This window comes from Eutrigla gurnardus (genome assembly GCF_963514095.1).
Source record: "Eutrigla gurnardus genome assembly, chromosome: 20".
In the NCBI taxonomy this organism is placed as follows: domain Eukaryota; kingdom Metazoa; phylum Chordata; class Actinopteri; order Perciformes; family Triglidae; genus Eutrigla; species Eutrigla gurnardus.
The window spans coordinates 10172759-10187340 of NC_139931.1; the positions used below are offsets into that span (position 1 = coordinate 10172759).

Below are 14582 nucleotides of genomic sequence, written 5' to 3' on the forward strand. Positions count from 1 at the left end.
TCTTACAATTAAATACGAGTGAAAACATGACACAACGCAACGCATAAAAGTATGAAGTTTCTGCCCATTTAGATTTATTTCGGACAAGATAATTTATACGCACTTTCTGTACAGTATGGATATAATACAAACAGGGACAGAGTGAGAAATGAACACAATAAAAGCTATATAAAAGTAAAAAAAAAAAAAAAAAAAAATGCATTTGAAACTTGCTGCCCAATTGAGCTTTGTAATAAAAGCCTGATCACATCGCTCAGTGTAAAGGACTCATCCATGAAGACTTTACTTTTAATGATGGAACTTTCTTGCAGTCTAACAAGCTTTTCTGGCTCGTTCACACGACAACACACACAATTTTTTTTCCCCATCACATACAGTTCCACTTATATCCCCACACATCGTACTGGAGATAAAAGCCTCTGCTCTAAGCTTTTCTCCACACTGAGAATGAACGATCGAAAGCTATAATACTGTACCTTATTTGATAAGCTACCACTCCCTCAAAGCTAAATATATATTTTTTCCTCAAAGAGCCATTACGTATGCACTGTATTTCTCCATCTTGGCTATCTGGCAGCTTAGATATTACTGAAATAGGAAGAGAATGAAAGTATAGCAAAAATATTCTTGTATTATCTCAGTGAAATTCCACTGCACTGCAGCTTGCTAAGCAAAAAAAAAAAGAAAAAGGAAAAATAAATCCTGACAAGAGCGAGCAAAAGAAAAAAGGGAAACAATCCCAGTTATATATACATAAAAAAAACAAGTTGAATTGTGATGCACAAGCCCTCAAACCAGTTAACAGATCGGGTCAATGCTGCACGAAGCATTATGTTAAAAAAAAAAAAAAAAATAGAAGGCGCAGTTCCCACATTGAAATCATGGGTGTACTGTAACACAACTAGTAAATATACCACTATGCTATATTACTTAACAAAAAGCAGAATCATAGTTAACTCACCAACTGACCAGTTCAGTTCACTGTACACTTCAGTGCATGTTACAGTGATGCACTGAATACTGCCGTCGACGACCTCATTCCCCCCTCAAGCCTTGCTTTAAAACAACTAACGCACTCCGCTGCTGATTAATGCAAATAATCCTCAAATGAAATTTACAGTGTAATAGTGTTGAAGAACAAAATAAATCCCATAGTAGAAGTGCAGATAAATAATAATAACAACGTGACTGCAATACTAGTAAAAAGCTATTAGCCATACCTTATCTACAACGGGCGTGACCTAAATAACTAAGAAAACCTAGAACTTGCAAATTAATGTTCAGGCTGAGACATTCAGTGCTCGCGGAAAGAGTTCGCAAACAAAAATGTCAAAGAGGATTATGTCAGAGTGAATTTCCACAGCAAAGAGACTGTGCCCCTCTTATGATAATATCATACAACTGAAACACACCGATGTTGGCCATGTTCCCTTCAGAAAAAGGGCCCAATTAGTGGACAAATAGGAGGGGGGGGGCGGCAGGGCGTTAGTAGAAGATTGGTGCAGATCGGTCATCGGCGAAGGTGGGCCGGAGGTAGACCTCCATGGAACGGTCACTGTGGGGGAGAGGAGAGGCGAGACAAGGAACAGTGGCAGTTAGGTTGAACAAATGACAGCATGTAGAGATTCATGGTCACATAAGTACAATCAGATATGACATCCACAGAAATCTGCCGTCCCATAGCTTTGTTTTTTACACTATGCTGAGCAAATAGTTGCAGTATCTACTGTGAGTTTTAGCAAGCAAAGTGAAAAATGAGTGAAATCTCAAATATGGGGGGGAAAACAGCTCTCTATAGGCATGCATGCAGGGTTAGTCTTGTGTGTCTATATTTTAATATACACGCACATAAAAAAAAAAAAAAGTTATTCTTTTACAACCCAAAGCCTGCTGGACTGACAGAATCAAATGCTGCCACATCCACGTAGGCCAAAGGACAGAAAAGACCAGTGATTCCCAGCATCCTACTGCAGCCAGACAGTCAATGACAGCAAAGAGAGTAATATAGAGATAGGTTAAAAAAAAATAATAAAGAAAAGGATTGGCTGAGAGGCGATGGAGGCTGGTGACTTACGGAGGTCCTGTTCCCTCAGAACCGGGACAATTCTGGACCCAAACTGGAAGGTAAAGAGAACCTTTGGGTTTGAATGGCTCATCGCTCAGATCATGCAAGGGTCACACTTTGTAACGACACTGCTGGTTAGTCTGGTGCAAGACGAACACACACTGGAGGTCGACAACAACTCACTGAAAATGAGGGACGGGAGTACTTCATGCTCAACATGCCATATACCGAATGCTCCGTTTCAACCGTTAAAATCACGCGAGGACATGCGTCTGCTGCTCGACTTCTATTTTACTGCAAATGCAAAGCTATCAACAGGCAGGTGTTCTGACGTCGTTCCTGCTAAGAATGGGTGCATTCGTATTTTCATCACCCAAATACAAACACAAGCAGAAATACAACAATAAGAGGAGAGGATACGCAGGCAGGCAGAGTTTAGATACTCACAATACTGTTCACAACACCACCACACACACTGACAGACTCTTTTTTGTTTTTTATAGTGACAGAGAGCAACACAGATGCTATGGGTGTTACTGGGGGAGGGATGGGGCATGCTTGGGATACAGCTGTGGCCTGAAATGAGTCACACCGGGTTGGCAGTTTTGAAAGAATCCATTTAAACAACAGAGAAAAAAAGAAAATGAGTCAGCTTTGGAACAAGGACAATTTTTTTTTTCCAACAGAACTAAAAAAAAAAAAAAGTCAGCGTCACTGACCGAACAGATTTCTCGTCAGACCAGACTGTTTATTAATATATAGAGATATGTTTTATTTAGAATACCTTTGTAAAAAGTCACCATACATTCAAGGTCAATTTGTAGTAATCACATTTTCTGGTTTCCCTCCACAGCATGCATAAGATAAACACTTCAACTAATCAGTTTCTCATTGTTTCTGGAAATATTTTGCGTTTTTTCTTTTCTTTTTTTACAAGGACAATATATTTTTTTTTAAAGAAAAAAGACCAAAAAAAAAAAAACTACATTGCCACTCAGGGAATACAATCATAAATAACACTGAGAGCTGCAAAAGCCGTAGTTGTTGTTTAACCTAAAAATTAATTCACAGCTGTTATTGAGGATACTCGACAGAAGATCAAAAGACCCATCCGGACTCAATGGAGCTTCAGAAAAAAGACCAAACTCCCTGTTATTGTGGGGAATTTTTTCTAATTATTCTGGCATTAATTTCAGCCATGAATGGCGAAAAGGGGCCAGATGATGGAGAGTTCAAAATTGATATGAAAAGTTGTTTTGTAATCATCACATCATAATACAGTGCAATTTGGTAGGCCGACGGAAACAATTTATATATATAGATGTGTGTATATATGTATGTATATATACACACTGTATATTCTAGAAGCTCAATTTGAAAATGTGCCTCGTTGCACATAAAGTATGTGTTTTATAGAAGAAAAAAAATAAGCAAAATAAGGCAAATATGACACCCTCTGGACGAAAAATAAATAAAAAAATCAAGGCTAGCACTGACACAGGGAAGCACAGCGCGACCTACGGGATCTCTCAAAACAGAAACATAGTAATCTGCTGCACAGCCTTACTTTGAAACAAAGCTTCTTCTTTCTTTTTTTGAGCATGTGTGTGTTGGGTGGGAACTCGATAATACTGGGCCCACGTTGTGCTTAGAAAAAAGGCCATTCAGCCGGTGGCTTTAGTACGACGACGTTGAAGTCTTTTGGCACTTGAACAGTACATGAACATGTCCTTAAGTTTGACAAAATGACACAACCATGTACATGCATGAAAAGACGAGCAGTAGCAAAGGCAGTCTCTTGAGAGATCAGTCCGTGGTGGTGGACTGCGATCAGAGATAGGGGGGGGCACTCAGAGTCCATATCGCTGCATGCCGAGCAGGTAGGCCCCGCTCTGGCTCTCTCGCTCAGCGCAATCCTCCACCCACCAACCGCTACTGTCCACACCGACACCACCAGCAGCAGCACCCAGGACGGACGGGAGGAGGGAAGGAGGGGACCCGAGGAGGAAGAGAGGACAGAAAGGAGGGATGAAACTGGCCTCTTCCACTTGGAGGAGGGGTTGTGTGTGGAGGCAGAGGAGGAGGAGAGGTGGTGATAAGTGGACAGGTGGGAGGCTAAGAAGAGAGGGGGTGGGGGGGGGGGGGGAGGGGGAGGAAAGACGGGGAAGGAAGAGGCCCCTGTGCTATCCGGAGCTGTCTGTGTCTGTCTGTATGTCTGTTCTCACACAGTCGAAATCAATTTGCCATCAGGACTGTCACTGTGGAACAAAGAGAGAAGGAAGCTTGCCAGGTCGGACACACTCAGAGAGAAATGGAGAAAGACAAGACAGGCACAAGGAGGCGGAGCTTTGGAGACGTTGTAGGTGGGGGGAGGGGGGGTGATGAAACACACGTGGCCCCACCTACAGCTAAACGACTCCAAACACGCCCGCCGTGAGCAGGAAGATAGGACATCCGATTCCCTCATCAACACTCAACAAAAATCCAAATACAGTTTGACATCATCGCCCATATCGAGCAGTTTTAGAGCCTCCGTCTGTCACTGAGAAGTAGACAAGACCCGGGGACGTTACCGTTGATGAGAAAATCAAGTCATCTCCTTAGCTGGTAGGGATGTAGTGTTAAGATTAGTCTGTTTGGGGGTGAATACACCCTGCAGGACAGTGTTGTCTCAAAATACTGATACAAAAAAAAAAAAAAAAAAAAGAAACACATTCAGAGCAGACACGAGTATGTGGAACAGCTTTACACTGGAGCCCGAAGCCCCAGGCGGACAAGCAGCGATGACTGAGATGAGGTCAGCGTGATGTCTACCGTCACAACATATACTCCACCAAACACACACACACACACACACACACACACACACACACACACACTTATATAGATGGACCAAATATGGACTCCCTCACTGGACAGAAACAGGCACAGCATCGTTCCAACGCTAACATCACACAATCCGGTTGAGTCAGCGAGGATTTGATACGATTACGGTAAAAAACATGCTGGGCCAACAAGAGTCTGGGTTGTCTGCATTCATTTCTTTAAAGAACTATTTAAAAATAGTTAAGTAAGCGAGAGCAAAGACGAAAGAACGAAGAAGAAAAAAATATAAAAAAGGAAACGCTGTGCATACATCTCATTAAATTGAGATTTTAACGCTACAGCAAAATCTTATCTATGGCTTGAGCCTAAATTTATTCCTCCCTAGTTATATATAAATACATGCAAGTACTGGCCAACGCTTTGGATAATTGGTTATCTGACGAGTCAAATGTGCTTTCCCACTTTTTACATTATAATAAAATGATAGTATTTTGTAATATGTGAAGTTTTGTAAATCGGATATGTTTGCTTTTGGGACTGTTGACAGGTAAGACAAGCAATTTGTCCATACTTCCTTTACTATGTAAATGTGGGTGGCTGTACTGTTATTAAAAGTGTCCTACAACCATATTTACTGGATACCGCCATAGAATACTCTTTGCTTCAGAATATTGCAATCTATGAAATCTATGAATCGGTGAAATGAAAAAAGCAAATCATTCATTGAATATTCCAGAAATGTAACTCCAGTGAAATGCCATTTATCTGAGGTGTTTTGGCTTATGTGCTTTTTCTTCTAAAAAAAAAATATCACTTCCCTCCAAATCTATCCAAGTTAAACAATTCAGATGGCAGCAGCAGTCATGTCAGTATTTCTTAAGAGGGCAGGGCAGAGAAGTCACTTACCTTGTGGCAAAGCGGCCATCATAATCCTCAATAGCAGGCTGGAAAAAAAAAAAAAAGTAACACTTTTCACTTTGTGTGCTTGTAAAGGGTTGAATGTCCTGCTGTTCCTGCATACGGCCATTAGGTGGCAGCAGAAAGTGAGGAAAAGTCTCCTGGAGCTGCTGCAGGATTACTCATATCCAATTATGCAACACAGGACTAAACTAGATGGGGGCTACAAATTAAGTGAGCAAGAGTAAGAAGTGGTCGTTCATCGCTACTACACATGTTATACTGTACCTGTGTGCCAAAGCCTGCCATGCTGTAGGGGCGTGGGCGGGTCTGTGCTAGACTCTGTGCCAGCAGTCGGGCAGTCAGGCCGTAGTCAGGTGTAGGCAGTGATGCATCACTCTCCAACAAGTTCCCTGTGCTGCTACTTTTCCCATGGTGCAGGCTGGGAAGGCGATACAACAAAACAAAAAAAAGGCCTCAGACTCGGGGCTCATTCGGGCTCATTACGTTGACGTGCGATTTATGACAGAAACATTGCTCCATACTTCACTTTGAGCTTCTCGCTGTCGCTTTCGGGCAGCACACGCGTGTACGAGAACGGGAACCAGCCGCGCCTGAGGTCAAAGTGAAACACCTTGTTAACTTATGCGCCACATTACGCGTCCGAAAATTCACAGTATGGATTCAGACCAAATGGAATAACTGAACGCTTTTGCTTACATCTTGTTCTTCTCGTTCTCCCCGTAGTGCCAGCCGTCGCGGGCCTCGGGCACTAGCAGGGTGATGACGTCTCCCTCGGAGAAGCTGAGGAGGGTGCCGTTGTCTCCCGCGGCGTGGGAGAAGATGGCCTGGACGCGGGCGCGCCCGTTCTTTTCCAGGCCCGCTGCCATGGAACTGGACCTGGGCAGGGTCCGTGTCTCTCCTTTAGAGTTTGCAGACGGAGACGATGGTCAGTGACATGAAATTCATGGAAGATGTTTGGAATAATCAAGGTCTGCAGTGCTAACTGAAGCGAACATTTAAGTCTATAAAAGGCACAGTCAGCAGCATTTATTTAATGTGCTAAAACATCCATCACTGATTAATCACCATAAATAAACCAGACTATAGTTGAGACATTACAGTTTCTAAGTGTATGTTGCTACTTCTCCCTGCTCCTCCTTTGAGGGGCGCCGAGGAGCAGCAGTTCTCATCCCAGTGGCCAACAGATGATGTTAGCAGGTGATGCTATTTATGTGATGGTTAAATGCTCCTCAGTGTACATTTAAGTGCAATGATGATAGGACTAGGGCTCGGGACTCAATCAAACATGCTTTTCCTGCTGCAGCGCTACAGGCGACGCGGGATTCTTGCAGTGTCGGGATATCTTACCCACGGGGTTCTTATTCTTGGCGGGGGCAGGCCTGCGGACAGGGAGGGTGTTGGAGTAGACATCGCTGACCTGTCTCTGGGGCTGAGCCTGGGTCTGGCCCTGTGCCTGGGTCTGAGGGGATGAAGGCCTGACTTGGGACACAGATATAGTCCCTCCATCCGTCCAGTATTCCTCCCCGTGGACTCCTGTTGTCCCATTTACCATGGACATACCATCAGGGCCAATCAGCCTCTGGAATAAACAAGCAGATATATAAGCATTCAAGACGTAAAATGATGATAATATATAGCTCGTGCAGTACTACAGTAGCAATTATTTCCTGAAATATTTTAATTGAGATGAAGTGATATATCTTGATGATCATCCACTGCATTCGCATGAATTAATCTTGATAAAAAAACACACTTAGTAGCCCATTAACCTGAGCGCCATCTTTAAAGAGGCTGATTTGCATCTTCATGTCATCTCGAAGACCACAATATATCATCAACATTAGTATTTATTCTGGCTAAAACTTCTTCTTACAACATAAAAACCAGAAACAGAAATAAAGAAAATATTTCTCATTCACTCACCGCTGGGTGTCCCAGCCCGCTGCCCATGAAAACAGCCAGCTCCGGGGGCACAGGAAGAGGCTGGGCCCCGGGGATAGGATCTGAGATGACCAAGTTGGATTTGGAGGTATGCAGGGGACTTGTACCCCCCAGGGCAGCGGAGCCCATCTGCTGGGCCAGGAGCATGGCCCTCTCCGGCAGCTTGTTGGGGTCTGAGCAAGCCTGTTGCCACACTGGGATCTTCTGGGTCAGAAGATCTTTTCCCTGGACGTAGGAAACTAGAATTATCACCTTGTGGTTGTTTGCCACTTAAGTTGCAGTTTACAGTGTCTGGGTTTTGCTCTAAATATCTAAATTGCCTGGCAGATTACTTGTTATTAATAAATGATTGCATTTTTTGTTGCTGTGTGTTTTAGTTTATGAAACCATTAAAAAATGTCATTTAAAAACGCCCTAGGAGAGTGCTCCATGAAAAAAATATTAATATGGTATTAAATAGAAAAAAGTCACAGTAGTATTCTGTAACAATGCCACAGTATATGATGCAATAAAAATATAAAAAAGTTAAATTATAGTGTGCCATTCAAACATAATAATAGGGTATTGAATAATGCATATATAATATACAATTTCACAACAATGTCATAGTATTGCATGGCATAAAAAGTCATAGTATAGTATGCCATGAAAGAAATATGGTATTTAATAAAATGTCATAGTATAGTTTGCCATAAAATGTCTATGTATAGTATAGTATTACCAAATGTCATAACATATACTTTCACAAGCCATGAGAATTATCTAGAATTAACAGTATACCATAAAGAATGTCATAGAATTGTAGGCCAAATAAAATGCCATGAAAATATAGTACAGTTTGCCATAAAATAAGTGATATAAAATATGTTAAAATATACTACACCAGATAAATGTCATAAAAAGGTTATGGTATAGTTTGAATTACCGCCTCACGGCCGTATGCCTGTGCTCCACAGCCAAGTTGCTGTTTAAATCCAAAGTGTCATAACTATATATTGTTTGGAATTGTCACAATAAGTTTATCACTTCTTGGGTTATCTAATCATCTGAATCGAATCACTTCGTTATTCTGGGTCCAAGTGGATGTTTGTGCCAAATTTGAAGAAATCCCCTCCAAGTCTACTGAGATATCATTATTACATCACGAGAATGAGACGACCTGAGAACATAATGCCTCCAAACCCCGGCTGTTACCGGCACCGAGGCATAAAACTACATAATAAATATTCACATTTAGAAACTTGAAGTATTTTCTTTGCTAACCCTTCGATGTCCTCCCTCTGCTCTAAAAAGAACAAACAAACTGAAAAAAAAAAAAAAAAAATCCAGTTCTCAAAAGGTTTTTCCTCACTCTGTATCCTTGACCAGTGGCCTTTGCACAACTATGATAATGTGCTGCGTGGGTGATGCTGTGGGACAGACGGACGCACAACCGAGCTGCCCACTGCAGCGTCTCACAGCCTGTGGACACGACTGTTCTTTCTCCAACGGACGGAGAGACGGCCACACAGTCGTGGATGAATGGACGGCGCAGTTAGACATGCATGCACACGCATACAAACACTGGCAGCTCTGTCCCTTTTGTAGCTGCTAATTTGTAGCTCTCGCCATCCCTTTCCACCTCTCTCACACACACACGCACACGCACACACACACACACACACACACACACACACACACACACACACACACACACACACACACACACACACACACACACACACACACACACACACACACACACACAGGGAATCCTCTGGGAGAGGGTTCTTCAGTTTGTTGAAGGTGAACTCTTCCCACGCACACCCCCATCCTGATTAATGACTAGACTCCATGTTGGAAAAAAGAAGAAGCAGCGGCAGTCCATATACAGAGAGAGAGAGAGAGAGAGAGAGAGAGACCTCCTCCAGCCACATCTTCACGCTGACAGTTCACCCCCACCAGTAATCCCAGGAGACTGATATACTTCATTACCCAAGAATATCAATCTCTTGGGTACACACACACACACACACACACACACACACACACACACACACACACACACACACACACACACACACACACACACACACACACACACAATGAGCTTAAAAAAAAAAACACGACATGGCCTTTGATAGTATGATATAGGGGGAAACCCATTCAGATCCAAAAAGCTGCTTAGCTTTAAATGTCAGCAGCGATGTGAGAATAACAAGCAGGTACCACATCTCCGGTGTCTCGTGTCGACATCGCGCTGTAAACGAAAACAAGTGGGAAGCGGTTTGCAACTCGTGTCCCGCGTGTTACACCGAGCTTTGATTCCAAACGGCCACATTCAGCGTTTCTGATGCCTTTTCCTATTAGTCTCCTGAAAGGAAGAAGCGAGGCGTCGCTCTCCGCCGGACCCGGACACTGGAAGGTGCAATGATGGATTAGGGCTTCAGATGTGTCCGTCAGCTGGGCATTGTCTACAGTCTTAATGAATTTTGAAAATGAAGAGGGCCCCGGTGAGCGGTCAAAGCTAATGCGACTTTGAATTATATATTTCCTGGTATGCTCTTTTGGCTGAACGATGGTTTACAGCGGGCGTGTTTCAAATAAAACACAGATGGGGGGGAAATCAACACAACAGTACAAAGGAAATGAGTTACGTTTAATAATATGACCTAAGCTCGGAGTATATCCCTTTTTTGGACATAATGGGCAGAAAACATGTTCCTGATTAGTTGAGACATAAAACAAAAATGCAAATAAACACAAGTGAATGATGAAAAGTGATGCACGCAGCCGGGGCACCCTTGTTGTTGCCATGGTTTTTGGAATAGGAAGTTATTGAAGTCAGCTAAGTTGTTTTTTGGCTTATTTAAAATTCTGATCCCATGACTCATATTGTAATAATATGCAAAAGGCTAACGTTAGGTTACCGACAGATAGCTGCAATAATATAGCTGTAGAAACGCTCCACGCTTACCTTGCCATGGTAGGCACTGCTGTTCTTGGCCACGGCACACTGGCGGTCCACCAGGAAGCAGTACCTGCGGCGCTCCTCGGACAACGCCGTCTTGTATCCCTCGGCGATGAAGGTGTCCAGCTCGGTCTGCTTACTGCTGATGGTCTCCACGAACTGGCGGGGGAAACACACAAATACGACACGTGAATATTGTGCTTTCTGCCAATTAGTGGGTTGAGTGCACCCCGGTGGTTATAGTGCAAGGAGAGAGAGCCTTTACTCAGCAGCTCACTCAGGCCAGGCTTCCCCTCCCGAGTGCCACCGAGGTAATTACCTCCCGCGGTGTGGAGGTGGAATTATTCATACAAAAAAAATGGACAATAACAGGTGTGTCAAAACAGTGAGTAACAGAGACAGAAAAGGAGGGTTTGTCTCACACACGTAAAATGGCGATGAGGAGCTACAGGGAGGCTGATGTGAAGAGGGAGTGGCGTTGAGGTGTTTTTTGCGAGTGTGTGCATACACACGTCAGGCACAAACAAAACCTGAGTCTGCACGTTGTTCTCGATGCTGTCTCAAAGTAGGGCGACGTTCGCGTTACATCTCCTGATAGATACCGGCCTAGAAGAGAGGGTTCTGTTTGACCTAGACTGAACCATTACTTTGGGGTATTTGCTGGTTTGAAGTTTATTATGGGATGTGTTTTTCTTACATAACCGGAGAGGAATACACACACGCGTGCATTTTCAATTCGGTATACGAATAAAGCTGGCGTGGCATCCAACAACCCTTTGTTCAGAATGCTTACAGTGTTACAAATGTTGACTCATGGTTGTGGATGTTGAGGAAAGTTTTATAATATATCCCACAAAGACGACCGACGAAAAGTCTAATGAAGTTTGTAAAGTTGGGAGTTCTTTCCCGCAGCCAAATGGAAGACCCTGTAGTGCCACTTGCACAGCGTCTCATTTCGTAACCACCAGAGCACACTGCTTCCCCTCTGCCAACAGCAACGGGCTGAGTTCAATGGGAGGAGAAGTGTGGATGTATATTTTAGGTGACTAAATGATGCTAACGTTCGGAGGAAAGGCCCTTTTGCATTAGCGGCGGAGGATATCCACCTCACAAATCCGCAGAACCAAGTTGTCAAATCAAGCAAGACGGTGGGGGGGTGAAACGCGTTTTTCTCCCCAGAACAGCCTGACCTTATTCTGTTCCTTCTGTACACCTTAAGCTCAAATTAAGTGCTTTGAAAGTGGTTCCGTTAGTTGCTTTAGATCTCTACAGGACAAAAAAGGGCTGAGCTTCACCTCAACAAGGTAAAAGGGCTTGTCAGATCCACATGGCCCAGTTCTCCAACCACTCAAAAAGGTCACCAAAGTAACCCAAGACAATGAGTGCAGTGGGAAAGGCCCGCGCAGACACCAGCCACTATTATATTTCAGCGACCTCGGGTTACATCATAGCAGGAATGACTCGTTTTGCAAAAAGGTTATGAATATAAATGAAACCTACAGCGTGTCGATGCGGTTCTAGCATTCGGGCTTTAACAGCACGACATACCCGGGACAAAAGCCTGACAAAATATGACATTTATGCACTCTGTTGCAACTGAACAGCCTCCCGTAATTACAAATCTCTGGGAAAGGAGGGATTTACAACCTTCCAACAGCGTCGCGTACAGTACGACAAATCTGTTTGTACTCATGTGCCTTCCTGGGGGGATTCAAAAGCATTTCTTTCCTGCATGCTCAATAGCCGCTCAGGTCTACTGTTCTGCTCCTTCATCATCAGCACTCTTTGAATTCAAAAGAATTGTGCGCGTTGCACCCCGGGGTGCACAGCAGAAAGCACCTACACCTACAGCTTTAAATCTGCTGGGTGCGTTCGCCGGTGCTTATTTATCGCACTTCTATATGAATCCAAAATGAACCGCTTTTTTACTATTTTATGAAGAAACCCGGAGCTTATCAAACATCACATTCACTCCGAATCCCCAGAAACTCCCGTCTCCGTCTGAGCTCTTATTAACAGCCGACGCAGTGTAAAAGGAGTTTATCTAGATGAAACCCCCCTTTCTACCGGTACCTGGGTCCACTCCATTCAACAGCATAATGAGCTGATTAGCATTTTGGCAGGACCTTTACCCATTGATGGAAAGGCAGAGGGGAACTGTCTGAAGACAGGAGAAGAACAGCGAGGGGAGGAAAGACAAAGAGACAACAGCGAAGAGTGTGTGTGTGTGAGAGAGAGAGATCAATGAAACGCGGGACACCATCTGTGGCCGCTGCCAGACTGCGCTCAGACCCGCTTTACTTTTTAATGAAAAGAGAGGAGATGAAAAAGGAAACTTTGTGCCTCTCATGTGCTGGAATAACGCAGATGTGACGGAGGATGAAAGATGAGCTGTTAATCTTACCCTAGCAATGTTTACTTGTACTTTCTCTACCACGTCCCATTGGCTGAAAGAAGCCAATGGGACGCATGAAATCCAACCGAATACTCTGAGCCGGCACCGACGGAGAGCGCCAGGCTGACTCCCTCGGTGCGTGTCGTCCTCCCCAGGGGACTCCGGCACAATCAAGTTGACTTTTTCTCTCGCACGCCCACAGCCCGAGATATGAAAGTGAGCAGGCTGAGAATGGGTAAAGGGAGATTGATTTTCCTCTTCCTCGGGTAACTGAGGTCATGAGTCCAATTCATCAGTCACAGAGACTCAGGAAGAGCGTGGCGATTCTACTTCCTCCATTCAATATGCATAAAAGTCTTGACTTTTGGGGGGTTTCGGCTGAGCTAGTGGTCTAAGTCCGCCTGTCGCCACATTGACTTCCATCTACAGAAAGAAGAACTACTGGTTTACTGGCGGCACAACTTTTCCTTGAACCCCTGACTGTCAGTCTGCCGTCACCATCCGGCAGAACAGAACAAGTCAAATATCATCGTCTTGAAGGCATTCGCCGTTTTATTTCTAATGCCTTTCATAAACCATCAAATTAGCATCACTACTCAAAAGGCTCAAAGGCTCAACTTGCAAAACTGCTGGGAGGTGAGCTCAACATATTTGTATGTTGGAGTATAATTCTACAAATCCTCAATGTGGATTTAGATTTGTATTCTAAGATTTAATCGAATTATGCATTTCTTTTTTTCCTCCATTTTTGGAGAAAACATTACTCTCCATCAGATTGTGCTTCACCTAACCTAACAGAGGCCTAATTACCCAACCCATGAGGCAGCGTGTAACAACATGTCCCACTCCATGCAAAAAGAACTGGACTGCTGCACACGCTGCCAACACTTCATACGACATCTCCTCATGGCATTCCTCAGGTGCTTCATGCTACAAACCAGGAAGCGAAGAGCAACGTTTTCTTTCCGGATGGAATCTACAAAACCCTATGTCCATAAGCGTTTGTAGAATCAGGTTTCAAGTCGGGCTATTGATCGGATTCCTTCATGGGCGGCCACGCTTCACAGCGAGAGCAACAATAGCTCCCTGCAGGCCTCGACCTGTTGGAGGTTTTTCTTTCCACCCCTCCAGGCAGACAAGACTTCCAGCTTCTGGTGAAAATCCATGTGAAGGAACAGCTGTCACACTGTGGCATTGTCTGCCGCGTTATTTTTTCCATAGTTTGACAGGAAGACCGGCTACAGGACGAACCAATAAATGACATGTAAACAACCCGCCAGTGAAGGCCTGCTTGCAGTGAAGGGGGGATGTGCGTCGTCTCTGTGGAGAAGGACCACCGTCACTGCTTGGTCGAGTGACGGAAAGCGAAATGTGTCAGATAATTAATTAAGTTACGTCTACCGGGGTTCATTCCAACTCATCACAATTCATTTCACCTGAGCTGCTGCGTCGGAGGTTGCTTTGCTATGGAAATAATGACGCCC

The 14582-nt window shown here is 44.0% G+C and overlaps 1 protein-coding gene across 5 annotated transcripts in view; it reads right to left on the reverse strand.

The window, feature by feature from the left end:
- Nucleotides 1–52: 52 nt before the first annotated feature.
- The window catches only part of baiap2a (BAR/IMD domain containing adaptor protein 2a), a 41621-nt gene continuing 27091 nt past the window's right edge, over nt 53–14582 (reverse strand). The window contains exons 7-15 of one of the 5 annotated variants that reach the window (XM_084037148.1): nt 10710–10862; nt 7736–7978; nt 7160–7391; nt 6509–6710; nt 6334–6402; nt 6077–6230; nt 5798–5835; nt 2075–2117; nt 53–1555 (exon numbers count right to left, since the gene is read on the reverse strand). In XM_084037148.1, coding sequence (XP_083893274.1) covers nt 2090–2117; nt 5798–5835; nt 6077–6230; nt 6334–6402; nt 6509–6710; nt 7160–7391; nt 7736–7978; nt 10710–10862 — 1119 coding nt within the window. In that variant the 3' untranslated portion in view covers nt 53–1555; nt 2075–2089. Of the gene's footprint in view, nt 1556–2074; nt 2118–2810; nt 4001–4191; nt 4324–5797; nt 5836–6076; nt 6231–6333; nt 6403–6508; nt 6711–7159; nt 7392–7735; nt 7979–10709; nt 10863–14582 lie in introns of those variants that run through there. The other 4 variants (XM_084037146.1, XM_084037145.1, XM_084037144.1 and 1 more) reach the window with 4 other exon arrangements.